The sequence below is a fragment of the Diorhabda sublineata genome, chromosome 5 (genome assembly GCF_026230105.1).
Source record: "Diorhabda sublineata isolate icDioSubl1.1 chromosome 5, icDioSubl1.1, whole genome shotgun sequence".
Classification (NCBI taxonomy): Eukaryota; Metazoa; Arthropoda; class Insecta; order Coleoptera; family Chrysomelidae; genus Diorhabda; species Diorhabda sublineata.
In genome coordinates, this window is record NC_079478.1 from 37112685 (window position 1) to 37140372 (window position 27688).

A 27688-nucleotide genomic window follows, 5' to 3' on the forward strand; every position below is an offset into this window, starting at 1 on the left:
CTACAAACCGAATATCTTGAACTTCTTGATACCAAAACGAGCTCTGATTACGAAGATGATGATTGTATGTAAGATTCTAGAAGAAGATCTCCGGAATGGTTGAAATATGAGTTCATTGTACTCCTTAAGCAACCAGGTGTCAAAAAATACGAAGTTTATCGTAGAATCAGTCTCATGAACCGTGATTTGAACCTTGGGAAACAATTTGAAGACTGAAAATACAGTTTTGAGATAAAAAATGACGAGGAAGCAGGTCCTGGTAGCTACAAACCGAGTATCTTGAACTTCTTGATACCAAAACGAGTTTTGATTACGAAAATGTTGATTGTATGTAAGATTCTAGAAGAAGATCTACAGAATGGTTGAAATATGAGTTCATTGCACTCCTTAAGCAACCAGGTGTCAAAAAATACGAAGTTTATCGTAGAATCAGTCTCATGAACCGTGATTTGAACCTTGGGAAACAATTTGAAGACTGAAAATACAGTTTTGAGATAAAAAATGACGAGGAAGCAGGTCCTGGCAGCTACAAACCGAATATCTTGAACTTCTTGATACCAAAACGAGCTCTGATTACGAAGATGATGATTGTATGTAAGATTCTAGAAGAAGATCTCCGGAATGGTTGAAATATGAGTTCATTGCACTCCTTAAGCAACCAGGTGTCAAAAAATACGAAGTTTATCGTAGAATCAGTCTCATGAACCGTGATTTGAACCTTGGGAAACAATTTGAAGACTGAAAATACAGTTTTGAGATAAAAAATGACGAGGAAGCAGGTCCTGGCAGCTACAAACCGAATATCTTGAACTTCTTGATACCAAAACGAGCTCTGATTACGAAGATGATGATTGTATGTAAGATTCTAGAAGAAGATCTCCGGAATGGTTGAAATATGAGTTCATTGCACTCCTTAAGCAACCAGGTGTCAAAAAATACGAAGTTTATCGTAGAATCAGTCTCATGAACCGTGATTTGAACCTTGGGAAACAATTTGAAGACTGAAAATACAGTTTTGAGATAAAAAATGACGAGGAAGCAGGTCCTGGCAGCTACAAACCGAATATCTTGAACTTCTTGATACCAAAACGAGCTCTGATTACGAAGATGATGATTGTATGTAAGATTCTAGAAGAAGATCTCCGGAATGGTTGAAATATGAGTTCATTGTACTCCTTAAGCAACCAGGTGTCAAAAAATACGAAGTTTATCGTAGAATCAGTCTCATGAACCGTGATTTGAACCTTGGGAAACAATTTGATGACTGAAAATACAGTTTTGAGATAAAAAATGACGAGGAAGCAGGTCCTGGCAGCTACAAACCGAATATCTTGAACTTCTTGATACCAAAACGAGCTCTGATTACGAAGATGATGATTGTATGTAAGATTCTAGAAGAAGATCTCCGGAATGGTTGAAATATGAGTTCATTGCACTCCTTAAGCAACCAGGTGTCAAAAAATACGAAGTTTATCGTAGAATCAGTCTCATGAACCGTGATTTGAACCTTGGGAAACAATTTGAAGACTGAAAATACAGTTTTGAGATAAAAAATGACGAGGAAGCAGGTCCTGGCAGCTACAAACCGAATATCTTGAACTTCTTGATACCAAAACGAGCTCTGATTACGAAGATGATGATTGTATGTAAGATTCTAGAAGAAGATCTCCGGAATGGTTGAAATATGAGTTCATTGCACTCCTTAAGCAACCAGGTGTCAAAAAATACGAAGTTTATCGTAGAATCAGTCTCATGAACCGTGATTTGAACCTTGGGAAACAATTTGAAGACTAAAAATAAAATTTTGAGATAAAAAATGACGAGGAAGCAGGTCTTGGCAGCTACAAACCGAATATCTTGAACTTCTTGATACCAAAACGAGTTCTGATTACGAAGATGTTGATTGTATGTGAAATTCTAGAAGATCTCCAGAATGGTTGCAATATGAGTTCATTGCACTCCTTAAGCAACCAGGTGTTAAAAAATACAAAGTATACAGTTATGAATGACGATTTGAAGCTCTTCTCTAATCAGTTCGTGTTTATAAATGCTGTTGGTAAGAGGGAAACACTTTTTTCAGTTCAGGTTCTGATACAAAGATGCAAAAACCCGATTTCTATACCTTGGAAAACAATTTGAAGACCGAAGTTACAGCTTCCAGATAGAAAAAGAAACTGAAAGGTAAAAAATGACAGGGAAGCAGGTCCTGGCAACTACAAGTATCTTGAACTAGCTCTGATTACGAAGATGTTAACAACATAAACGATTATGGAAGAAAATCTTCTTAATGGTTTGATTCTGAGCTATTGGAAACCAATTTGATGACCTAATATATAACTTGGAAATGGAGGAAGCTCTTTAAAAACATGAAATGATAAAAAGTTGAGTTTTGTAGCTTGAAATGTGACAAATCACCTTCTAACGTATTCCTCCAGTAAATACGCTGTTTAAAACGACCAGGACTTTAATTTGAGTCATCGTAGGGTATAGAAAGAGAGCACAGAATTCGTTTTTTTCATCCCAAATGAATAATATCTTGCAATAATATGAATCGGAAAGTATATTGATTATTATATCGACTGAATTGTATATTATTGTTTTATCTTGTCACTGAAGATGGTACTTCGTGTTGGGAAACGTTGTTTATTTGTTCAGTGGTCAGTAGAGATGGAAATTGGTTCAATGTTCGATGAAAATGTTTATTTTGGAGTTTTTTTTCGTAGAAATGTGGTCCAGGTCGTTAATCAAGTTAAAAGTACAATTTTATCCTTTTCAACGCAAAGGACATAAAGGAGGAAGCGTATTAAGGATACCTTTGGGAGATTTTTTCACACTTCGGAGGCCCCAAAACTATTTTCAGGACTATTTACGACGGACAAATCGAGTGTGGTAGGGACTAAAAGTTTGTTTATGTCGAAAATTTGGAATTTATTGGAAGTTGTTTAAGAAAATATTTCTTTATGATTGGATAATTGCATTCTACAAGTCAAAAACGGCGTCTAGCGTGCAAAAAAACTTTGAAATAGTATATCCTGGAGTTTTAACAGACTTGGCGAATAAACTAAGAAAAGAAACGATCGAAAAGGAGACTGTACAATCTGTACAATCAAAGAAACTTTCATCTCACGTATTTCAACCCTCCAGCACTTTCTTAGAACGTTTTAGCGCTAAAAAATGGCGAGTAAGCTTTTTTCCGTTTATATACATAATACGCAATCAAAAAATTTATAAAAACCCTCCTTGCATCGTCGAAAATATCAAAAATACCGTAAATTTATATCAAAAATATTGTTTGTAATCATTTCCGAACATTTTCGAAAAGGGGCAGTTTTAAAATTGTTTTCTGAAGCCTCCAGAAGCTGAAGAAGCTGTGGGATGATTATACGGTTAACAATTTTGAATTAAATCGATTTTTTTTTTCAAATTTTCACGAAAATAATTGAAAGAAACACAATTTTTGTTTGCTAAACTAAAACCGACTCGTGGGGGTCGAAAGTTCATTATTTTCGTGTTTTAAATCGATGCAAAGATTTCCGGAGCTTTAACCGGAATGGAAGGAAGTCATCATCAACCACTGACTTACATGGAAACTCGAAAAGGGTAACGCGATTTTGTAGGGGATGAAATTGCGTTACCTTTCTGTTATTTCTAAATTGAGTGTTTGGTACTCAAGGATAAGGAATTGAACGTGAGGGATGAATGAAAAGTGACTATAATCAACCCTTAAAGCTCTTCGAATAATTAGAATTTCCGCCATTTCTCTTGAATAGTATCTGGGTTTAATTATTTCATTTTGAACGATGTATATGAATAATTTGAGTTTTTTAAGGGGTTGGTGTTTTCCCATGAATGGTTATCAGTTATTTTGGGGAGTAGTTTTATGAAAAAATCGAGGGAAGTCTTAAAAATTAGCGGGGAAATCGCGCAAAAACCCTAGAAAACTCAAATTATTGCAAGAAGCCAGAAAAAAATGACTAATACTCGTGGAAAACTAGAAAAATCCAGTGCGAAAACTTGTAAAAACCCAAAAAATTATTGGATCTGTGAGTAATATTAGGGGAAATTTTGAAAAATTGACAGAAATCTCTAAGCATCGGGTGAAATTCATAAAAACCCGAAGAAGGATCTGAAAAACAGTGAAAAGTTGATTAAAACAATCGAAACGTCCTAAAAGCTAATCGAAACCTAGAAACAAACGGCTAGAAACTTGAAAATTATTGAAAAAATTGAGAAAACTCTAAAATACCGACATAGAACTCGGAAAAATCTACAAAAGTGCCGAAGAAAAATCCAAGTAACTGCCAGAAAATCCACAAAAACTCGCAAAACCTTCAAAAAATTAGACGATAATTCTTGAAAGGAAAAAGAACATACGAAAAATAAAAAAATGGAACAAAAACATAATTTCAAAGATTCATGTCGATTTATCATGTATACTGACGTTTTAAAGTTTTTAATAACGATTTCTCGGTTTTAACTAACGTTTTGTTATTTTGACCGACGTTTTATTATTATGACCGACAATTTATCAATTTCTAGTGACGATTTATCACATATACTGACGTTTTAAAGTTTTACCAACGATTCATCGGTTTTAACCAACGTTTTCTTATTTTGACCGACGTTTTATTATTATGACCGACGATTTATCAATTTCTAGTGACGATTTATCACATATACAGACGTTTTAAAGTGTTTACCAACGATTTATCGGTTTTAACCAACGTTTTCTTATTTTGACCGATGTTTTATTATTATGACCGACGATTTACCAATTTCTCCTGACGATTTATCATATATACTGACGTTTTAAAGTGTTAACCAACGATTCATCGGTTTTAACCAACGTTTTCTTATTTTGACCGACGATTTACTATTTTGACCGACGATTTACCATATATTCTGACGTTTTAAAGTATTTACCAACGATTTATCGGTTCCAACCAACGTTTCGTTATTTTGACCGACGTTTTATTATTATGACCGACGATTTATCAATTTCTAGTGATGATTTATCACATATACTGACGTTTTAAAGTTTTTACCAACGATTTATCGGTTTCAACCAACGTTTTCTTATTTTGACAGACGTTTTATTATTATGACCGACGATTTATCAATTTCTACTGACGATTTATCATATATACTGACGTTTTAAAGTTTTTACCAACGATTTATCGGTTTTAACCAACGTTTTCTTATTTTGACCGACGTTTTATTATTATGACCGACGATTTACCAATTTCTAGTGACGATTCATCACATATACTGACGTTTTAAAGTTTTTACCAACGATTTATCGGTTTTAACCAACGTTTTGTTATTTTGACCGACATTTTATCAATTTCTAGTGACGATTTATCACATATACTGACGTTTTAAAGTTTTTACCAACAATTTATCGGTTTTAACCAACGTTTCGTTATTTTGATCGACGTTTTATTATTATGACCGACGATTTATCAATTTCTAGTGACGATTTATCACATATACTGACGTTTTAAAGTGTTTACCAACGATTTATCGGTTCCAAAAAACGTTTCGTTATTTTGACCGACGTTTTATTATTATGACCGACGATTTATCAATTTCTAGCGACGATTTATCATATATTCTGATGTTTTGAAGTTTTTACTGTTGTTTTATCATTTTGACCGACATTTTCACCGTTTTGATTGACGATTTATCAATTTGTAGCGACGATTTATCATATATTCTGATGTTTTGAAGTTTCTACTGTTGTTTTATCATTTTGACCGACGATTTACTATTTTGACCGACTATTTATCAATTTCTAGCGACGATTTATCATATATACTGACGTTTTAAAGTTTTTACCAACGATTCATCGGTTTTAACCAACGTTTTCTTATTTTGACCGACGTTTTATTATTATGACCGACGATTTATCAATTTCTAGTGACGATTCATCACATATACTGACGTTTTAAAGTTTTTACCAACGATTTATCGGTTTTAACCAACGTTTTGTTATTTTGACCGACATTTTATCAATTTCTAGTGACGATTTATCACATATACTGACGTTTTAAAGTTTTTACCAACAATTTATCGGTTTTAACCAACGTTTCGTTATTTTGATCGACGTTTCATTATTATGACCGACGATTTATCAATTTCTAGTGACGATTTATCACATATACTGACGTTTTAAAGTGTTTACCAACGATTTATCGGTTCCAAAAAACGTTTCGTTATTTTGACCGACGTTTTATTATTATGACCGACGATTTATCAATTTCTAGCGACGATTTATCATATATTCTGATGTTTTGAAGTTTTTACTGTTGTTTTATCATTTTGACCGACATTTTCACCGTTTTGACCGACGATTTATCAATTTGTAGCGACGATTTATCATATATTCTGATGTTTTGAAGTTTCTACTGTTGTTTTATCATTTTGACCGACGATTTACTATTTTGACCGACGATTTATCAATTTCTAGCGACGATTTATCATATATTCTGATGTTTTGAAGTTTTTACCAACGATTTATCGGTTCCAACCAACGTTTCGTTATTTTGACCGACGTTTTATTATTATGACCGACGATTTATCAGTCACTAATGCCGATTCATCATGTATAGATAAATTAATAATAAGATATTACATAAATTAGTTATAAATTAGAAAGTACACTCTATTTGTTCGAACTCGATATTATCTTCAACTTTATTTAGTTAATACAAAATATTTACAATCGAAATTATCTAATTCTCGAATTGATTACGATTCTTTCCTATGTCCTATGTCCAGGGAATCTTTCATATCATAAACTATCCAAAAGTCTTAGTTCTCATAGTGATACTGACCGTTTTCGATTCTAATATCTCAAAGATTGTAGTGGGAAATCTCTTGAAAATTAAAAGTAACTTCCAATTGAAATAATTCCAAGTTATATATACAGCGAAAGAAATTAGTGTCATTAGGTCAATGCCGGTATCAGATACGGGGCAAAGAAAGAGATAGAAGAAGAAATGAGTAGTGTCTGTATCATTAGTGGAATCAATATCATTTCTAGATTTTCCTTTATTTAGGTTCATCTACAATTGAACTTCGATGTATCGTGGACGAAAAATGTGCATCGTTATGTGGTAACATCGATAATATTCCGTTTCTATCAATGTAATATTTATAAGGGTTGAAATTTTCAGATCGATAAGCTGATTGGGGGATGAATAATGCGACGAGGCCGAAATTAGAGCGGGTTTAATAAAGGATATTGTTTTTAAATGCATATGGCGGGCAGATTTCTGTCGAGAGGTTGTGTTGAGAGTGAAAACTTTGAAAAACTGAAGAAAAATGGGAAAATTTCGAAAAAAAAGTGGTTAAATCTAAAGAAGTAACGAGAAACTCTAGGAAATTCAAATAAAACCGTAACAATTGAGGAAATCCAGAAAAAACTGGGTTAAAGCAGAAAACCTGTGAGAAAATGGAAAAAATTTCGGGGAAAATCTCCATACAAAACAGGCAGGAAAATCTGATAATAATCGGTGAAAAAACTTGATGAGAAAGTGAGAAAACTTCTAGGAAAGTCAAAAAATGTAGAAAAAACGACTAGAACTCTAAAAATCAGTTAACAACCGAAAAAATTCTAAAAAAAATGGAACAAAACCCTGAAAAACTGATAGAGCACCGAAAAAAATTCTGAAATCTCAAAAAAAAAACCGGAAAAAACCCAGAAACTGGCAAACATCCGACGAAAACCCTGAAAAAAATGGCTAGAAATCCAAAAGCTAGAAAAAAAAAATGCTGGAAAAAGCAAACAAACCAGCAGAAAACCCAAAAAATATTGAAAAAAAAAATTGTGGAATCTGTGAAGAATCCAAATAACACCTGAATAAATGTAAAAATTGAGAAAGAAGTCAGGAAACCAACGATAAACTAGCAAAGAATCCAAAAACACCCTGAAGCACCAGTAAGAACCTAGAAAGAACCCAAAAAATTGTGTAAAAAACCAAAAAAACTTGGTAAAAAACCGGAAAAGAACCAAAAAAATCAACGAAAAATTGAATAAATGTGAAATAATAGTGGAAGCCATAAAAATTCCATCTAACACTAAAAAAAGAAAATCTTGAAGAAACCAGAAAAAATCCCAAAAAAGGCAGAAATTGATTGAAAAACTTGAGCAAATTGACAGACAATTTGGAGAAACATCTGAAAACCCTGAAAAATCGACAGAAATAGATAAATCTTGTGAAAACGACAAGAAAATGAAAAACAACTAGAAATCTAGAAAAAAACTTTTGGAAAATTCAAATGAACTGAAAAATACCCTGAAAATCGTTGAAAACCTAGACTAGGTGTTAATTTTGGAAAACCCAGAATACACACGAAAAAAATAGCAAAATCTTGATGAAAAACCAAAAAAAGCAATGAAAAACTGTCAAAAGTCGAAGGTAGATTCTAAAATTTCACGCAAACCTGAAAGAAACTGGAAAAAACCTAAAAGCTGATAAAATATTCGAAAAAATAGCAAAATCTCGAATGAAATCGTATAAAAAACCTAACAAACCTAAACAAAATAACAAGAAACCTAAACACCGAGAAAACACCCAAAAAAATAGCAAAATTTAGATAAAAAACTTGAAAAAGTAATGAAATACGGTTAAAAATAGCAAACCCAAAAAACAAAACGCAAAAATTCACGCAAACCTGAACAAAGTAGCAAGAAACCCAAAAACCGAGAAAATACCTGAAAAAATAGCAAAATTTTGATAAAGAGCCGCAGAAAAAACATAAAAACCAATGAAAATTGTCAAAAATCTAAGGAAGATCCTAAAAATCTGCGCAACCTAAACAAAATAGCAAGAAACCCAAAAACCGAGAAAAAACCCACGAAAATAGCAAAATATCGATAAAAAACCGTAGAAACAACCCGAAAAAAGTTAACGAAAATTTGTTTAAAATCAAAGGAAGATCCTAAAAGCTCTCGAAAACCTGGACAAAATAGAAAGAAACCTAAAAACTGAGAAAATTCCCGAATAAATAACAAAATTTCAGATAAAAAACGAATAAGAAACCTAATAAATCAATGAAAAACTGTCAAAAATCAAAGGAAGATCCTAAAAACCTACGCAAACATAAACCAAATAACAAGAAACCTAGAGACCGAGAAAAACCCAAAAAATAGCAAAATCAGGATAAAAAAACCCTTGGAAAAACTTGAAAAACTTAATGAAAATTTGTTAAATATCAAAGGACGATCCTAAAAACCCACGCAAACCTGGACAAAATAGCAAGAAAACCTAAAAACCGAGAAACTACATGAAAAAATAGCAAAATCTTTATAAAAAACCATAGAAAACACCTAATAAATCAATGAAAAACTGTCAAAAATCAAAGGAAGATCCTAAAAACCTACGCAAACATAAACCAAGTAACAAGAAACCTGGAGACCGAGAAAACCCCAAAAAATAGCAAAATCAGGATAAAAAAACCCTTGGAAAAACTTGAAAAACTTAATGAAAATTTGTTAAATATCAAAGGACGATCCTAAAAACCCACGCAAACCTGGACAAAATAGCAGGAAACCTAAAAACTGAGAAAATTCCCGAAAAATAGCAAAATCTTGATAAAAACCTAAAAAAAAACAATAAAAAAACGTTTAAAATCGAAGGAAGATTCTAAAAACTCACGGAAACTGATACAAAACAACAAGTACCCTAAAAACCTGTAGAAAACTTGGAAAACCCAAGGGGAAAATTTGTAAAAAATCGACTGAATACTTCATTCTACATTGTTATGGAAAAAATATAAGGCCTTTATAATGAAAATATTCCAAAAAGAGAGATTTTGTTTAATACGAACCGAACGTCTATAGAAAGTTATTCCCAAGTTCAAGATTTTTATTTAGAACAAACGCCATTCCTTGTTCCACTAAAATTTCCATATCTGATACAGGTGTTGGGAAAGCTGGGAAAAACTACATAATATTTATCTCCATTGTGTATCCAAGATGATATACGGCGGCAATTTACATGTCTTGCGGGCACGTTTAAATATGAGGTGAAATAAATGTCTGAAAGGTCTAAACAGAAGAAGAAAAAAGAAAAAAAAAACAGATACGGTGACCTACAGGCGTTGCCGAAGTTTTCCGTAGTTTCCGGTAGAACAAAAAAACGCGTACGAACGGAACCAGATATTTTCACAAGTATAGAATTACTTTATATGTGCTGCCAGGAAATTCTTTTGTGTGGCTTTGAATTTCTGCAGGATCCCACTGCCAACACCGGCGGATATTTTAAATAAACAAACCGACGAAAAATCTGCTGGGAACGACTAGAAATATCTACATACTTCTTCTTTTTTACCCCAAACAACAGTTACGAAAATTGCTGTACAGGCAATCGGCCACAAATCAAAAACTTCCTCACTAAATCATTTGTTGTGTTTTCAATTGTAGAGATATAGAGTTGAGCGACGTTGTCAAACTTAATGATTTGTATAAGTTTATAAAGAAAAACCGATTGTATCCGATATATGATTATTTATAGGTTTAAGTTGTAATAATTCTAATTATAGTGGTTGGATTTATTATTTGATGGATAATACCAACTATTTATTGATTAATACCAACGATTTGTTAGTTTTTATTAATTATTTCTTATGTAAACTGACGTTCTAAGACTTATACAGACGATTCATTAGATTACAGCGACTATTTGTTGGTTAATTCCGACGCTTTATTCGTCAATACCAACGATTTATTGATTTACTGAAAGATTTGTTTATTTGTATCAATATTTTGTTATATATTCTGAAGTTTTAAAGTTTTTGCCAACGATTTATCGGTTCCAAACAACTTTTTGTTATTTTGAGCGACGTTTTATTAATTTGACCGACGATTTATCAGTTTCTAATGACGATTTATCATGTATATAGACGTTATGAGTTTTTTCCTTTAGTTTACAGCGACATTTCGAAGTTCGTACCGGCGTTTTGTTATTTTGAGCCACGTTTTATTATTTTGACCGACGATTTATCAGTTTCTAATGACGATTTATCATGTATATAGACGTTATGAGTTTTTTCCTTTAGTTTATAGCGACATTTCGAAGTTCGTACCGGCGTTTTGTTATTTTGAGCGACGTTTTATTATTTTGACCGACGATTTATCAGTTTCTAATGACGATTTATCATGTATATAGACGTTATGAGTTTTTTCCTTTAGTTTATAGCGACATTTCGAAGTTCGTACCGGCGTTTTGTTATTTTGAGCCACGTTTTATTATTTTGACCGACGATTTATCAGTTTCTAATGACGATTTATCATGTATATAGACGTTATGAGTTTTTTCCTTTAGTTTATAGCGACATTTCGAAGTTCGTACCGGCGTTTTGTTATTTTGAGCGACGTTTTATTATTTTGACCGACGATTTATCAGTTTCTAATGACAATTTATCATGTATATAGACGTTATGAGTTTTTTCCTTTAGTTTATAGCGACATTTCGAAGTTCGTACCGGCGTTTTGTTATTTTGAGCCACGTTTTATTATTTTGACCGACGATTTATCAGTTTCTAATGACGATTTATCATGTACATAGACGTTATGAGTTTTTTCTTTCAGTTTATAGCGACATTTCGAAGTTCGTACCGGCGTTTTGTTATTTTGAGCCACGTTTTATTATTTTGACCGACGATTTATCAGTTTCTAATGACAATTTATCATGTATATAGACGTTATGAGTTTTTTCCTTTAGTTTATAGCGACATTTCGAAGTTCGTACCGGCGTTTTGTTATTTTGAGCGACGTTTTATTATTTTGACCGACGATTTATCAGTTTCTAATGACGATTTATCATGTATATAGACGTTATGAGTTTTTTCCTTTAGTTTATAGCGACATTTCGAAGTTCGTACCGGCGTTTTGTTATTTTGAGCCACGTTTTATTATTTTGACCGACGATTTATCAGTTTCTAATGACAATTTATCATGTATATAGACGTTATGAGTTTTTTCCTTTAGTTTATAGCGACATTTCGAAGTTCGTACCGGCGTTTTGTTATTTTGAGCCACGTTTTATTATTTTGACCGACGATTTATCAGTTTCTAATGACGATTTATCATGTACATAGACGTTATGAGTTTTTTCTTTCAGTTTATAGCGACATTTCGAAGTTCGTACCGGCGTTTTGTTATTTTGAGCCACGTTTTATTATTTTGACCGACGATTTATCAGTTTCTAATGACGATTTATCATGTATATAGACGTTATGAGTTTTTCCTTTAGTTTATAGCGACATTTCGAGGTTTGTACCGGCGTTTTGTTATTTTGAGCCACGTTTTATTATTTTGACCGACGATTTATCAGTTTCTAATGACGATTTATCATGTACATAGACGTTATGAGTTTTTTCTTTCAGTTTATAGCGACATTTCGAAGTTCGTACCGGCGTTTTGTTATTTTGAGCCACGTTTTATTATTTTGACCGACAATTTATCAGTTTCTAATGACGATTTATCATGTATATAGACGTTATGAGTTTTTTCCTTTAGTTTATAGCGACATTTCGAAGTTCGTACCGGCGTTTTGTTATTTTGAGCGACGTTTTATTATTTTGACCGACGATTTATCAGTTTCTAATGACGATTTATCATGTATATAGACGTTATGAGTTTTTTCCTTTAGTTTATAGCGACATTTCGAAGTTCGTACCGGCGTTTTGTTATTTTGAGCGACGTTTTATTATTTTGACCGACGATTTATCAGTTTCTAATGACGATTTATCATGCATATAGACGTTATGAGTTTTTTCCTTTAGTTTATAGCGACATTTCGAAGTTCGTACCGGCGTTTTGTTATTTTGAGCCACGTTTTATTATTTTGACCGACGATTTGTCAGTTTCTAATGACGATTTTTCATGTATATAGACGTTATGAGTTTTTTCCTTTAGTTTATAGCGACATTTCGAAGTTCGTACCGGCGTTTTGTTATTTTGAGCCACGTTTTATTATTTTGACCGACGATTTATCAGTTTCTAATGACAATTTATCATGTATATAGACGTTATGAGTTTTTTCCTTTAGTTTATAGCGACATTTCGAAGTTCGTACCGGCGTTTTGTTATTTTGAGCCACGTTTTATTATTTTGACCGACGATTTATCAGTTTCTAATGACGATTTATCATGTACATAGACGTTATGAGTTTTTTCTTTCAGTTTATAGCGACATTTCGAAGTTCGTACCGGCGTTTTGTTATTTTGAGCCACGTTTTATTATTTTGACCGACGATTTATCAGTTTCTAATGACGATTTATCATGTATATAGACGTTATGAGTTTTTTCCTTTAGTTTATAGCGACATTTCGAAGTTCGTACCGGCGTTTTGTTATTTTGAGCGACGTTTTATTATTTTGACCGACGATTTATCAGTTTCTAATGACGATTTATCATGTATATAGACGTTATGAGTTTTTTCCTTTAGTTTATAGCGACATTTCGAAGTTCGTACCGGCGTTTTGTTATTTTGAGCGACGTTTTATTATTTTGACCGACGATTTATCAGTTTCTAATGACGATTTATCATGTATATAGACGTTATGAGTTTTTTCCTTTAGTTTATAGCGACATTTCGAAGTTCGTACCGGCGTTTTGTTATTTTGAGCCACGTTTTATTATTTTGACCGACGATTTATCAGTTTCTAATGACAATTTATCATGTATATAGACGTTATGAGTTTTTTCCTTTAGTTTATAGCGACATTTCGAAGTTCGTACCGGCGTTTTGTTATTTTGAGCCACGTTTTATTATTTTGACCGACGATTTATCAGTTTCTAATGACGATTTATCATGTACATAGACGTTATGAGTTTTTTCTTTCAGTTTATAGCGACATTTCGAAGTTCGTACCGGCGTTTTGTTATTTTGAGCCACGTTTTATTATTTTGACCGACGATTTATCAGTTTCTAATGACGATTTATCATGTATATAGACGTTATGAGTTTTTCCTTTAGTTTATAGCGACATTTCGAGGTTTGTACCGGCGTTTTGTTATTTTGAGCCACGTTTTATTATTTTGACCGACGATTTATCAGTTTCTAATGACGATTTATCATGTACATAGACGTTATGAGTTTTTTCTTTCAGTTTATAGCGACATTTCGAAGTTCGTACCGGCGTTTTGTTATTTTGAGCCACGTTTTATTATTTTGACCGACAATTTATCAGTTTCTAATGACGATTTATCATGTATATAGACGTTATGAGTTTTTTCCTTTAGTTTATAGCGACATTTCGAAGTTCGTACCGGCGTTTTGTTATTTTGAGCGACGTTTTATTATTTTGACCGACGATTTATCAGTTTCTAATGACGATTTATCATGTATATAGACGTTATGAGTTTTTTCCTTTAGTTTATAGCGACATTTCGAAGTTCGTACCGGCGTTTTGTTATTTTGAGCGACGTTTTATTATTTTGACCGACGATTTATCAGTTTCTAATGACGATTTATCATGCATATAGACGTTATGAGTTTTTTCCTTTAGTTTATAGCGACATTTCGAAGTTCGTACCGGCGTTTTGTTATTTTGAGCCACGTTTTATTATTTTGACCGACGATTTGTCAGTTTCTAATGACGATTTTTCATGTATATAGACGTTATGAGTTTTTTCCTTTAGTTTATAGCGACATTTCGAAGTTCGTACCGGCGTTTTGTTATTTTGAGCGACGTTTTATTAATTTGACCGACGATTTATCAGTTTCTAATGACGATTTTTCATGTATATAGACGTTATGAGTTTTTTCCTTTAGTTTATAGCGACATTTTGAGGTTTGTACCGGAGTTTTGTTATTTTGAGCGACGTTTTATTAATTTGACCGACGATTTATCAGTTACTAATAACGATTTATCACGTTCATGGACGTTCTGAGTTTTTTCCTTTGGTTTATATCGACATTTTGAGGTTTCTAGTAACGTTTTAAAGTGTATAGCGACGACTTAAAATTTATGGAGACGATTGATTGGTTAATTTCGATGCTTTATTGATTAATCTAACGATTCATCGTTTTATGGAAAGATTAATTAGTTTATAAGGAATTTTTATTACATAAACTGACGTTTTGAAGTTTGTACCAACGATTTATCGGTTCTAACCAATGCTTTATTATTTTGACCGACGTTTGACTATTTTGACCGACGATTTATCCGTTTCTAGTGACGATTTATCACGTATCCTGATGTTTTGAAGTTTTCATCAAAGTTTTGAGCTAGAGTCGGCTAGAACCAGTAACCTTGGATTAAATAATCAAACTGTGTGTAGTTGTACTATCGTTTTGTGTTATCTCTATCTGTATAATCATGTATCATTGACCGTTTCGAATGGAGTAATAAAAATCAAAGTATTTTCTTTTGTTCTATATTTGGAGTCGATTGCAATGGCAAATGAAGCGCAAACACGCAACCCCTATCGGTATTATTACAACACACCCCCACTTTTCTTCGTAACTGAAATATTATGTAACTGGATTGCGTTTACCATCTGATTATACTGAACTTGATCTTTTATTAAAGAATTTAGACAAGGTCGTGTTTTCATACGAGGTTTTTTCTATTACGAATCGATTTTCAGCTTAAATCAATCTATAGGGTGTTTAATAAAAAGTTTATAAGGAATTGGAAATTTTTTTTTAAATCTACCGACAGTTTGTGATTCCATAATTGACTTTCTAACCAAACCAGCAACATACCCGAGTAAATTGCTTCACAAATGTTTTCAGAATCAAAACGAACCCAGTATTTTCAAAATTGACCGACAATTTATCAATTTCTAGTGACGATTTATCATATATACTGAGGTTTCCAAGTTTTTACTGTTGTTTTATCATTTTGATTAACGATTTACTTTTTGACCGACGATTTATCAATTTCTAGCGACGATTTATCATATATTCTGATGTTTTGAAGTTTTTACTGTTGTTTTATCATTTTGACCGACGATTTACTATTTTGACCGACGATTTATCAATTTCTAGTGACGATTTATCATATATACTGAGGTTTCCAAGTTTTTACTGTTGTTTTATCATTTTGATTAACGATTTACTATTTTGACCGACGATTTATCAATTTTTAGCGACGATTTATCATAAATTCTGATGTTTTGAAGTTTTTACTGTTGTTTTATCATTTTGATTAACGATTTACTATTTTGACCGACGATTTATCAATTTCTAGCGACGATTTATCATATATTCTGATGTTTTGAAGTTTTTACTGTTGTTTTATCATTTTGATTAACGATTTACTATTTTGACCGACGATTTATCAATTTCTAGCGACGATTTATCATATATTCTGATGTTTTGAAGTTTTTACTGTTGTTTTATCATTTTGATTAACGATTTACTATTTTGACCGACGATTTATCAATTTTTAGCGACGATTTATCATAAATTCTGATGTTTTGAAGTTTTTACTGTTGTTTTATCATTTTGACAGACATTTTCACCATTTTGACCGACGATTTATCAATTTCTAGTGACGATTTATCATATATTCTGATGTTTTGAAGTTTTTACTGTTGTTTTATCATTTTGACCGACGATTTACTATTTTGACCGACGATTTATCAATTTCTAGTGACGATTTATCATATATACTGAGGTTTCCAAGTTTTTACTGTTGTTTTATCATTTTGATTAACGATTTACTATTTTGACCGACGATTTATCAATTTTTAGCGACGATTTATCATAAATTCTGATGTTTTGAAGTTTTTACTGTTGTTTTATCATTTTGACCGACGATTTACTATTTTGACCGACGATTTATCAATTTTTAGCGACGATTTATCATAAATTCTGATGTTTTGAAGTTTTTACTGTTGTTTTATCATTTTGACAGACATTTTCACCATTTTGACCGACGATTTATCAATTTCTAGTGACGATTTATCATATATTCTGATGTTTTGAAGTTTTTACTGTTGTTTTATCATTTTGACCGACGATTTACTATTTTGACCGACGATTTATCAATTTCTAGTGACGATTTATCATATATACTGAGGTTTCCAAGTTTTTACTGTTGTTTTATCATTTTGATTAACGATTTACTATTTTGACCGACGATTTATCAATTTTTAGCGACGATTTATCATAAATTCTGATGTTTTGAAGTTTTTACTGTTGTTTTATCATTTTGACCGACGATTTACTATTTTGACCGACGATTTATCAATTTCTAGTGACGATTTATCATATATACTGAGGTTTCCAAGTTTTTACTGTTGTTTTATCATTTTGATTAACGATTTACTATTTTGACCGACGATTTATCAATTTTTAGCGACGATTTATCATAAATTCTGATGTTTTGAAGTTTTTACTGTTGTTTTATCATTTTGACCGACGATTTACTATTTTGACCGACGATTTATCAATTTCTAGTGACGATTTATCATATATACTGAGGTTTCCAAGTTTTTACTGTTGTTTTATCATTTTGATTAACGATTTACTATTTTGACCGACGATTTATCAATTTTTAGCGACGATTTATCATAAATTCTGATGTTTTGAAGTTTTTACTGTTGTTTTATCATTTTGATTAACGATTTACTATTTTGACCGACGATTTATCAATTTCTAGCGACGATTTATCATATATTCTGATGTTTTGAAGTTTTTACTGTTGTTTTATCATTTTGATTAACGATTTACTATTTTGACCGACGATTTATCAATTTCTAGCGACGATTTATCATATATTCTGATGTTTTGAAGTTTTTACTGTTGTTTTATCATTTTGATTAACGATTTACTATTTTGACCGACGATTTATCAATTTCTAGCGACGATTTATCATATATTCTGATGTTTTGAAGTTTTTACTGTTGTTTTATCATTTTGATTAACGATTTACTATTTTGACCGACGATTTATCAATTTCTAGCGACGATTTATCATATATTCTGATGTTTTGAAGTTTTTACTGTTGTTTTATCATTTTGACCGACGATTTACTATTTTGACCAACGATTAATCAATTTTTAGCGACGATTTATCATGTATATTGAAGTTTTGAAGTTTTTACAAATGTTTCATTATTTTGACCGACATTTTACATTTTGACCGACGATTTATCAATTTCTAGTGACGATTTATCATATATTCTGATGTTTTGAAGTTTTTACTGTTGTTTTATCATTTTGACCGACGATTTACTATTTTGACCAACGATTAATCAATTTTTAGCGACGATTTATCATGTATATTGAAGTTTTGAAGTTTTTACAAATGTTTCATTATTTTGACCGACATTTTACATTTTGGCCGACGATTTATCAAATTCTAGTGACGATTTATTATATAAATTGAAGTTTTCAAGTTTTTACCAACGTTTTATAGAAAAAGAACAATATTAAGGTGCATTTAAAGCTTCTAGCTGATAAATAGCACAAAAAAATTGTACAATTTTTTAATTTTGATTTAATACGTAGAGCCTAGATAGAAGACATTAATTGTTTAGGTTTAACCAGGACCGGAGTTGATTAATTACGATATAAAAAATTTATTTCGGTCGAATACATTTTCCACCGTATGCCTTTATATTAAGCTGTAGTATTTCCAAGTTAAATAGATCAAAGGATTAGCTCGGAAACAATCCTCAATAATAAACTCATTAGACATGGAAAAGCGATAGGGAAATCGCATTTACTACGACTCAATGATGTAATAATAGATTTTAGAAGAGAAAAATTGTTTTATCTCATTCTAATTCGTCAACTATCCAATTGGATCGATAGATTATTAATTCGATCACGTTTTTTGTATGCTGAATAAGGAAATTCTTCGATTCCATCGATATTCATCGAAATAAAATTATTTTATATTTATTTTTCGTAGAGTCCTTTTCAAGATAGATTTATTGGATGAAAGGAATGATGAATTGGGTCTAGCCGGAATAAAAAGTAGACTACAGGACCGGATTTTTATTAAAAAAATATTTTAACATATCTTAGTTGGGAAAATCGTATTTCTTCCAAAAGTGCTTGAATTTCTGAGGGTTTTTGTCGCACTCGTTTTTATGAGTAATTTGACTATCAGTTTGAACTAATTTCTGGATAGTTCTAGAATTCCCTTATGGCCTGGTGTGTTTTCTTCATTTGAGTCTTTGTCCTCATCATTTTATATACAATACTTTTGTATATATTGAAATTTTGAAGTTCTTACCATTGTTTCACCATTTTGAACGACGATTTATCAATCTCTAGTGACAATTTATCATATATATTGAAGTTTTAGAGTTTTTACAAATGTTTTATCATTTTGACAGACATTTTCACCATTTTGACCGACGATTTATCAATTTCTAGTGACGATTTATCATATATATTGAAGTTTTAGAGTTTTTAAAAATGTTTCATCATTTTGACAGACATTTTCACCATTATGACCGACGATTTATCAATTTCTAGAGACGATTTATCATATATATTGAAGTTTCAGAGTTTTTACAAATGTTTCATTATTTTGACAGACATTTTCACCATTATGACCGACGATTTATCAATTTCTAGTGACGATTTATCATATATATTGAAGTTTCAGAGTTTTTAAAAATGTTTCATCATTTTGACAGACATTTTCACCATTATGACCGACGATTTATCAATTTCTAGAGACGATTTATCATATATATTGAAGTTTCAGAGTTTTTACAAATGTTTCATTATTTTGACAGACATTTTCACCATTATGACCGACGATTTATCAATTTCTAGTGACGATTTATCATATATATTGAAGTTTTAGAGTTTTTAAAAATGTTTCATCATTTTGACAGACATTTTCACCATTATGACCGACGATTTATCAATTTCTAGAGACGATTTATCATATATATTGAAGTTTCAGAGTTTTTACAAATGTTTCATTATTTTGACAGACATTTTCACCATTATGACCGACGATTTATCAATTTCTAGTGACGATTTATCATATATATTGAAGTTTCAGAGTTTTTAAAAATGTTTCATCATTTTGACAGACATTTTCACCATTATGACCGACGATTTATCAATTTCTAGAGACGATTTATCATATATATTGAAGTTTCAGAGTTTTTACAAATGTTTCATTATTTTGACAGACATTTTCACCATTATGACCGACGATTTATCAATTTCTAGTGACGATTTATCATATATATTGAAGTTTCAGAGTTTTTACAAATGTTTCATTATTTTGACAGACATTTTCACCATTATGACCGACGATTTATCAATTTCTAGAGACGATTTATCATATATATTGAAGTTTCAGAGTTTTTACAAATGTTTCATTATTTTGACAGACATTTTCACCATTATGACCGACGATTTATCAATTTCTAGTGACGATTTATCATATATATTGAAGTTTTAGAGTTTTTACAAATTTTTTATTATTTTGACCGACGATTTATCAATCTTTAGTGACGATTTATCATATATTATATATTTTAATTCAAATTTATAAATTGAAACATTTATTTTCCTGATGAAAAATTCGTTCTTATTCTATATTAAATTTTGTTGTATTGAGTCAATCAATTTGATCTTATAATTATGTAATTTCGTAGCGAGGTTTCGTCTCTGTTTGATTCAGATGACACAAATAAGGGCATTTGAATGATTTGTGATGCAAATTAGAAATATGGCATTCTCGTCACGCAACGCCCTGAACCTTTAGAGGCCAAAATATATGATCGAGTCTCGCCCTACAACGGATCTTCGACAGTCTGGAATTTGTAAAATATTTTACGAAAAAATTCAGTTCGAATGGACTATAACAAACAATTTATAGTATCTACTATTATTTATAATTAATTGTTTATCAATATTTTTGAATCGAATCGATAGTTAATGATGAAATTTCGGTTGATTTTTGTTGTAGGAACGAGTATCAAACAACAAGCAAAAAGTTGGAGAGCCGAGCATAAAGCAGCGAGAACTCTTGGTATTATCATGGGGGCTTTTTTATTTTGTTGGCTTCCTTTTTTTCTATGGTAAGCAATCTCTAGTGTACATCAATTTAGTTTACAAATCCGTTCTGAGGCTCAAAACATTGATACCTTTATACGAAACGTCTCGGGACTTGACGCGGAAAATTAGACGCTTTTGCATGAAAATAAAAACTTATTCACAACCCCCGGTTTACCATGTACGACTCATGATCATCCCCTAACTTTTAGAGATCCAAAATCATGAATTTACAGCGGCAAGCTCAATTTTTTTTCAAATAATGGCGGTTGCGCCACGATTTGGCCACCGCGCCTTCGCCAAATTTTAAAACGATATTTTAAAATCCATTTTTGAACAAATTTCGTCATCCCAATCCGAGATATCAGTCAGTGGTGACTGAAAAGTTTTTTAATAAAAACTAAACACCTGAAATTCTGTAAAATCACAAAGATTTAAGTCTGGAGATCAAGGGGGTCACTGAAAAGCAATTAAACATCCTGAAATTCCGTAAATTTCTTAATAAATACCAGAAATAACGAATTCTAGTCAATTTAAACTAATGATTTAAGGTAACTCAATACAAAAATCACAAGGATTCAAGTCTGGAGATCGAGGGGGTCACTGAAAAGCAATTAAACATCCTGAAATTCCGTAAATTTCTTAATAAATACCAGAAATAACGAATTCTAGTCAATTTAAACTAATGATTTAAGGTAACTCAATACAAAAATCACAAGGATTCAAGTCTGGAGATCGAGGAGGTCACTGAAAAGCAATTAAACATCCTGAAATTCCGTAAATTTCTTGATAAATACCAGAAATATCGAATTCTAGTCAATTTAAACTAATGATTTAAGGTAACTCAATACAAAAATCACAAGGATTCAAGTCTGGAGATCGAGGGGGTCACTGAAAAGCAATTAAACATCCTGAAATTCCGTAAATTTCTTGATAAATACCAGAAATATCGAATTCTAGTCAATTTAAACTAATGATTTAAGGTAACTCAATACAAAAATCACAAGGATTCAAGTCTGGAGATCGAGGGGGTCACTGAAAAGCAATTAAACATCCTGAAATTCCGTAAATTTCTTGATAAATACCAGAAATATCGAATTCTAGTCAATTTAAACTAATGATTTAAGGTAACTCAATACAAAAATCACAAGGATTCAAGTCTGGAGATCGAGGAGGTCACTGAAAAGCAATTAAACATCCTGAAATTCCGTAAATTTCTTGATAAATACCAGAAATAACGAATTCTAGTCAATTTAAACTAATGATTTAAGGTAACTCAATACAAAAATCACAAGGATTCAAGTCTGGAGATCGAGGGGGTCACTGAAAAGCAATTAAACATCCTGAAATTCCGTAAATTTCTTAATAAATACCAGAAATAACGAATTCTAGTCAATTTAAACTAATGATTTAAGGTAACTCAATACAAAAATCACAAGGATTCAAGTCTGGAGATCGAGGAGGTCACTGAAAAGCAATTAAACATCCTGAAATTCCGTAAATTTCTTGATAAATACCAGAAATATCGAATTCTAGTCAATTTAAACTAATGATTTAAGGTAACTCAATACAAAAATCACAAGGATTCAAGTCTGGAGATCGAGGGGGTCACTGAAAAGCAATTAAACATCCTGAAATTCCGTAAATTTCTTGATAAATACCAGAAATATCGAATTCTAGTCAATTTAAACTAATGATTTAAGGTAACTCAATACAAAAATCACAAGGATTCAAGTCTGGAGATCGAGGGGGTCACTGAAAAGCAATTAAACATCCTGAAATTCCGTAAATTTCTTGATAAATACCAGAAATATCGAATTCTAGTCAATTTAAACTAATGATTTAAGGTAACTCAATACAAAAATCACAAGGATTCAAGTCTGGAGATCGAGGAGGTCACTGAAAAGCAATTAAACATCCTGAAATTCCGTAAATTTCTTGATAAATACCAGAAATAACGAATTCTAGTTAATTTAAACTAACTATTTAAGGTATCCCAATACAAAAATCACAAGGATTCAAGTCTGGAGATCGAGGAGGTCACTGAAAAGCAATTAAACATCCTGAAATTCCGTAAATTTCTTGATAAATACCAGAAATATCGAATTTTAGTCAATTTAAACTAACGATTTAAGGTAACCCAATACAAAAATCACAAGGATTCAAGTCTGGAAATCGAGGAGGTCACTGAAAAGCAAATAAATATCCTGAAATTCCGTAAATTTCTTAATAAATACCAGAAATAACGAATTCTAGTTAATTTAAACTAACGATTTAAGGTAACCCAATACAAAAATCACAAGGATTCAAGTCTGGAGATCGAGGAGGTCACTGAAAAGCAAATAAATATCCTGAAATTGGTGCTATATAATCTCATGGGAATTGTCGTCTATCCATAAGTGATTATTACGAAAATTTCTTGAGTAAAACGTAAAATTTTAAAAATTCAATGCATGGATCATACTACAAACCGATAATTTCCAAAAATGATCCACGTGTATCCCCAAGAGAAGTTCACTCGATTTTTCATTGTAATATGGTGTAAATATATAAATTAAAACTAGTAATAAATATTTTCGAATTATTTTACGACGAAGAAAAGTTAGAAAGTCAGTTTTCCATTATTTCCAAGTACATCGAATCGCTTTCCATTACAGAAAGTGCATCCGTTGTTAAAATCAGCACCTGCTAACAAAATTTTCATTTTTAAACTACACCGTTAAAAATTATCAAATAATCCACGCTTCCACATAACCTCACATTATTTTTTAATTCGTTTCCAGGTACGTAATAACGAATTTATGCGGGGAATCGTGTCCGACGCCCGAATGGTTGGTAGGACTTCTCTTCTGGGTGGGGTATTTCAATTCGGCCCTCAATCCCCTGATCTACGCCTATTTCAACAGGGATTTCCGGGAAGCTTTCATGGATACGCTTCTTTGCGTCATGCCTTGTTGTTTCACCTGCTGGAAAACACCTGCAAGATTCCTTTAGCCGCGGGATACTTCGCCCGGTTATTATCAAGACGAAAGGCTGTGATATTGATGTTTTTTTTTTTTTGGTTTTGTTCCCGTGAGTATTCGGATTCCTATTTGATTCGTCTAACTTGTGTAGCGACCCTCGTATATTATTGTGTTTATTTCAGGTTGTTAATCGATGCTTCTGATGTATAAATTCCTTCGGAATTTCACGATTACATTGAAAAGAAAAAACGAAATCTGTACTTAATTTTGTATAATTTGTTTAATTAAATCTTACTTGGACGATTTTAATATCAATTTTATCGTTTTTTTAGGAAAATTCTACGACGTGATTGTTTCTCATTTTGTTCTTTCCACTTTCCAACATACTTTTCGCGTTATCTTATTTTGGTAATCCTCAAAAGATTCACATAAAGTCTGGATATACTTTATAGTCGATTTCGTATTTCAGACCAGAATTCCATCAACATTTCGTAAGTACCCCGTAACTTTTTTGTAGTTTGGTATTTTCCACGATTTTCCACCGTAACTCGAGACTAATTTTTCAATGGAAAACCTACCGGAAATTGTTATCAGTTATCAGCAACTTCCTGATATGTTTTAAACCCGGATTTTTCCGCATCCAAATTTTTTTTTCATTTCCCAGCTAGGTCCGAATTATTTTGTACCAAAACTGTACTTTATACGATGTGTACCATTTAATTGTTTGAAAATACTGAAAGCAATAATCTTGAGACTCATTTTTTGCTTAAACCGAAGTGTTAACGAAGAACCACAAACTTATTTTGTTTCGAAAATGATCGACGTGCCAAATTATCGATTATCGTTATTTAAAAAGAAAAACCACCCTCAAAAATCATCAACAAATGTATTTTAATATAATTTTGATTTGTAAATCGCGATTTTAATCAATTAATGACACGATTAATCGCAAATACACAAAATTTTCAAACATTTAACGTAATCAATTTATAATTAACATTTTGTATCATATTTTCACCCCAGTTTGTTTTATATAAACTAGGAGATCGATTTTGGGTTTTGTGATATGGAAATTATTTTTTTTAACTCACCCCCCAAATAGTTTGTGATTCGTCGAAAAATAAATGTTAGTAACTACATATATACTGTGATAATAATTTGTGTAGTTTCATTGTGTAAAAATTCGTGTTTACCCCAAAGGGTGGATTGTTAAATGTGTGATAATTCGTATTTTTCAATCTACTTCACAAATAATTCGTGTTTTATAATTAATTTTTTTATTAAACGATCATACAAAAAGAAATTCAAAATTTACTAAACTCTCGGTTTTTCCAACGCTGAAATTTCTCTGTGGATCTAACTAATGTCGAAACAGTAGTACCTGGCCTAAACTAGAGATGGCGGTAGCTGTTTACTATGCGTGTGACACCCATCGATATTATTTGTTGCTTTTGTAAACATACTTTTATTTAAAAGTCTAAACAATACAAAAACTGAACTAAATTCTACTTCGAGTGAAATTAATCCTTCGGTATCAACAGTAATTTATTCGGTAGCAAAGTTTAAACGAGACTGTACGATCTAGGGAGTCCAACAACGCAGTCATTAATCAAATGAAGTTATTACTCCAAAAATGTTGAAGAAAATCCATTGGATGGTCTTAAAATGTTTTATAATCACGAAGATACTCCCTAAACTATCTAGCTTGACATAAAGACCGTGGTAGCTACCATCTGTACGTGTTTTTCTAATTTGAAGTCTCAAAGTTGTTAAATATTTGCTTGGCAGATTTATTTGAAAGGTTTCAGTCTAACTAATACGAAAACTGTACTAGATTCAACGGTAAAATGTCGGGTAGGAGCGTTTAAACGAGACTGTACGATCTACGGAGTCCAACAACACCGATTTCAAAGGAGACAAACACTTCCATCTGTAGGAAAGGTCATGGCGTCGGTTTGTTTGGGAAATATTAACCATTAGGAAGTACTTCGACAGTTTCCAGAATATTCTGGTTCAGATATCACAATAAACGAATGTTTCTCTCTATTAAAACGATTAATGCGTTTCCCCCTTCATGGACGACAGTCCAAATAAAATTTTTAGTGTAGATCACCAATAGAAAAATGATTATTACTAATTTTGATTCATTTATAAATGATTGATTCAAGTTTTGATCAGTTCAATGTTTCTAAACGTGATCTCCACTGTTTATTTATCACACTGTATTATAAAAACATACTGCGTCGTCAATAAACAAGAAGATAATTATTAATAAATGAACTTTTCATGAAATTATTACCTGGTAAAAGTTTAAATTAAAAAATACGAGTTTTCATATGGGAAAATATTACTTTTGAGACACCCCCTGTATTTTTATTTCGAGATGGTTTCGACGAACGAAAATTTAAATTTCAAAACATCTGATATGCCTTGGAAATTTTCCAATAGATTTATGGATAAATATCAAAATGATTTCTCACTTATAGGTGCTAGTTAGTAACACATAGCTCAATACGGGACATCCTGTATATTAAATGTACAATTTGAAACGTCTAGTATGTCTGTTGTTGTTAAAATTTTGTTTGTTATCGTTAATTATTTCAATTTTATGCCGAAAATTAGTTTATTTACGACTACAATCGGTTTTTTCCGAATTGAAATCGTAAAAATATTAAATAATTGACATTTTTTACATTAAAATGGAAAATGTTTGATAAATATTATCAGAAATAGATTTATTAAACCGCTAAAGTCGATTTTTTCATAACTTTTCATCTTTAAAAATATTGAAATTGATGTGGCAACTTCTAGGTTATAAACGGTGACGTCATTATACACTCAATCAGCTGATTGCTTGCTGTTTAGATGTAGAAGCGATGTTGCCACGTTTTACGCTTGTAGGAACTTGTTTTTTGTTCCAAAATATACAAAAAAATCGTTACAATAGTGGTTTAATAAAAATTGTCCGCCAAAAATTTTTTTGTCGAATTGTTAAAAAAATTGTTGGTAATTCTAAGTAAATGTGAAAATATCTGTTTTTCTAAAAAATATTAGAGGAAAATATTAAGGTAAAAGACAATCGTGTAGGCCTATCCGTAAACCATAGCAAAATATATGAAAAAATTTCAATAAAAATGATTTTATTACTTTAATCAACTTCCAGTTGAATCACTAACATTGTCGAATGAATAATAAATATTTGTTTGTTGATATTTTGTTTATTTACACCCTTATTTCCAACCCCCGAGTGGCGCTGGCCAAATCTCTAGCAGCAGCGTACCTCCGTTGAAATCTGGTTTCAGAATCCGTCTCAACTGGGTTCGTCTGAGTAAATGATAGAAGAAAATACCATAGAATAGAGTAGAAGGTAGGTAGGGTTTTTCCTAAAACGTGTACCAGATATTCCGATTGAGATACCACCAAAACTGGTGATTTTAATGTATCAACAGCTTCTTCAGGTGTAAAAAAACACGTCGAACTCGAAATAATAAAAACAACAATTGATTTGGTACCTAAGAAGAAGTTAAAAACTTATAAAAACCGTGCATATCGCCATCTAACGATCAAGTACCGAAACATAACATCGACTACGTTATTTATTCACAGTTTCCTGTTTTTTCAAAAAGTTTTCTACTTTTAATTCGGAATTAACGTAATAAATGTCCCATAGATTCAATGTAGATGCTTATACATGTATAAACACCGCCGTCTATCGATCAATCACCGA

General features: G+C 31.7%; 1 protein-coding gene across 1 annotated transcript in view; it reads left to right on the top strand.

Moving 5' to 3' along the window:
• The window catches only part of LOC130443815 (octopamine receptor beta-3R-like), a 40720-nt gene extending 13549 nt beyond the window's left edge, over nucleotides 1–27171 (top strand). Inside the window, exons 3-4 of the mRNA XM_056778666.1 lie at nucleotides 20913–21024; nucleotides 23782–27171. Of these exons, the coding sequence (XP_056634644.1) occupies nucleotides 20913–21024; nucleotides 23782–23992 (323 nt within the window). The 3' untranslated portion in view covers nucleotides 23993–27171. The remainder of the gene's footprint in view (nucleotides 1–20912; nucleotides 21025–23781) is intronic.
• Nucleotides 27172–27688: the final 517 nt, after the last annotated feature.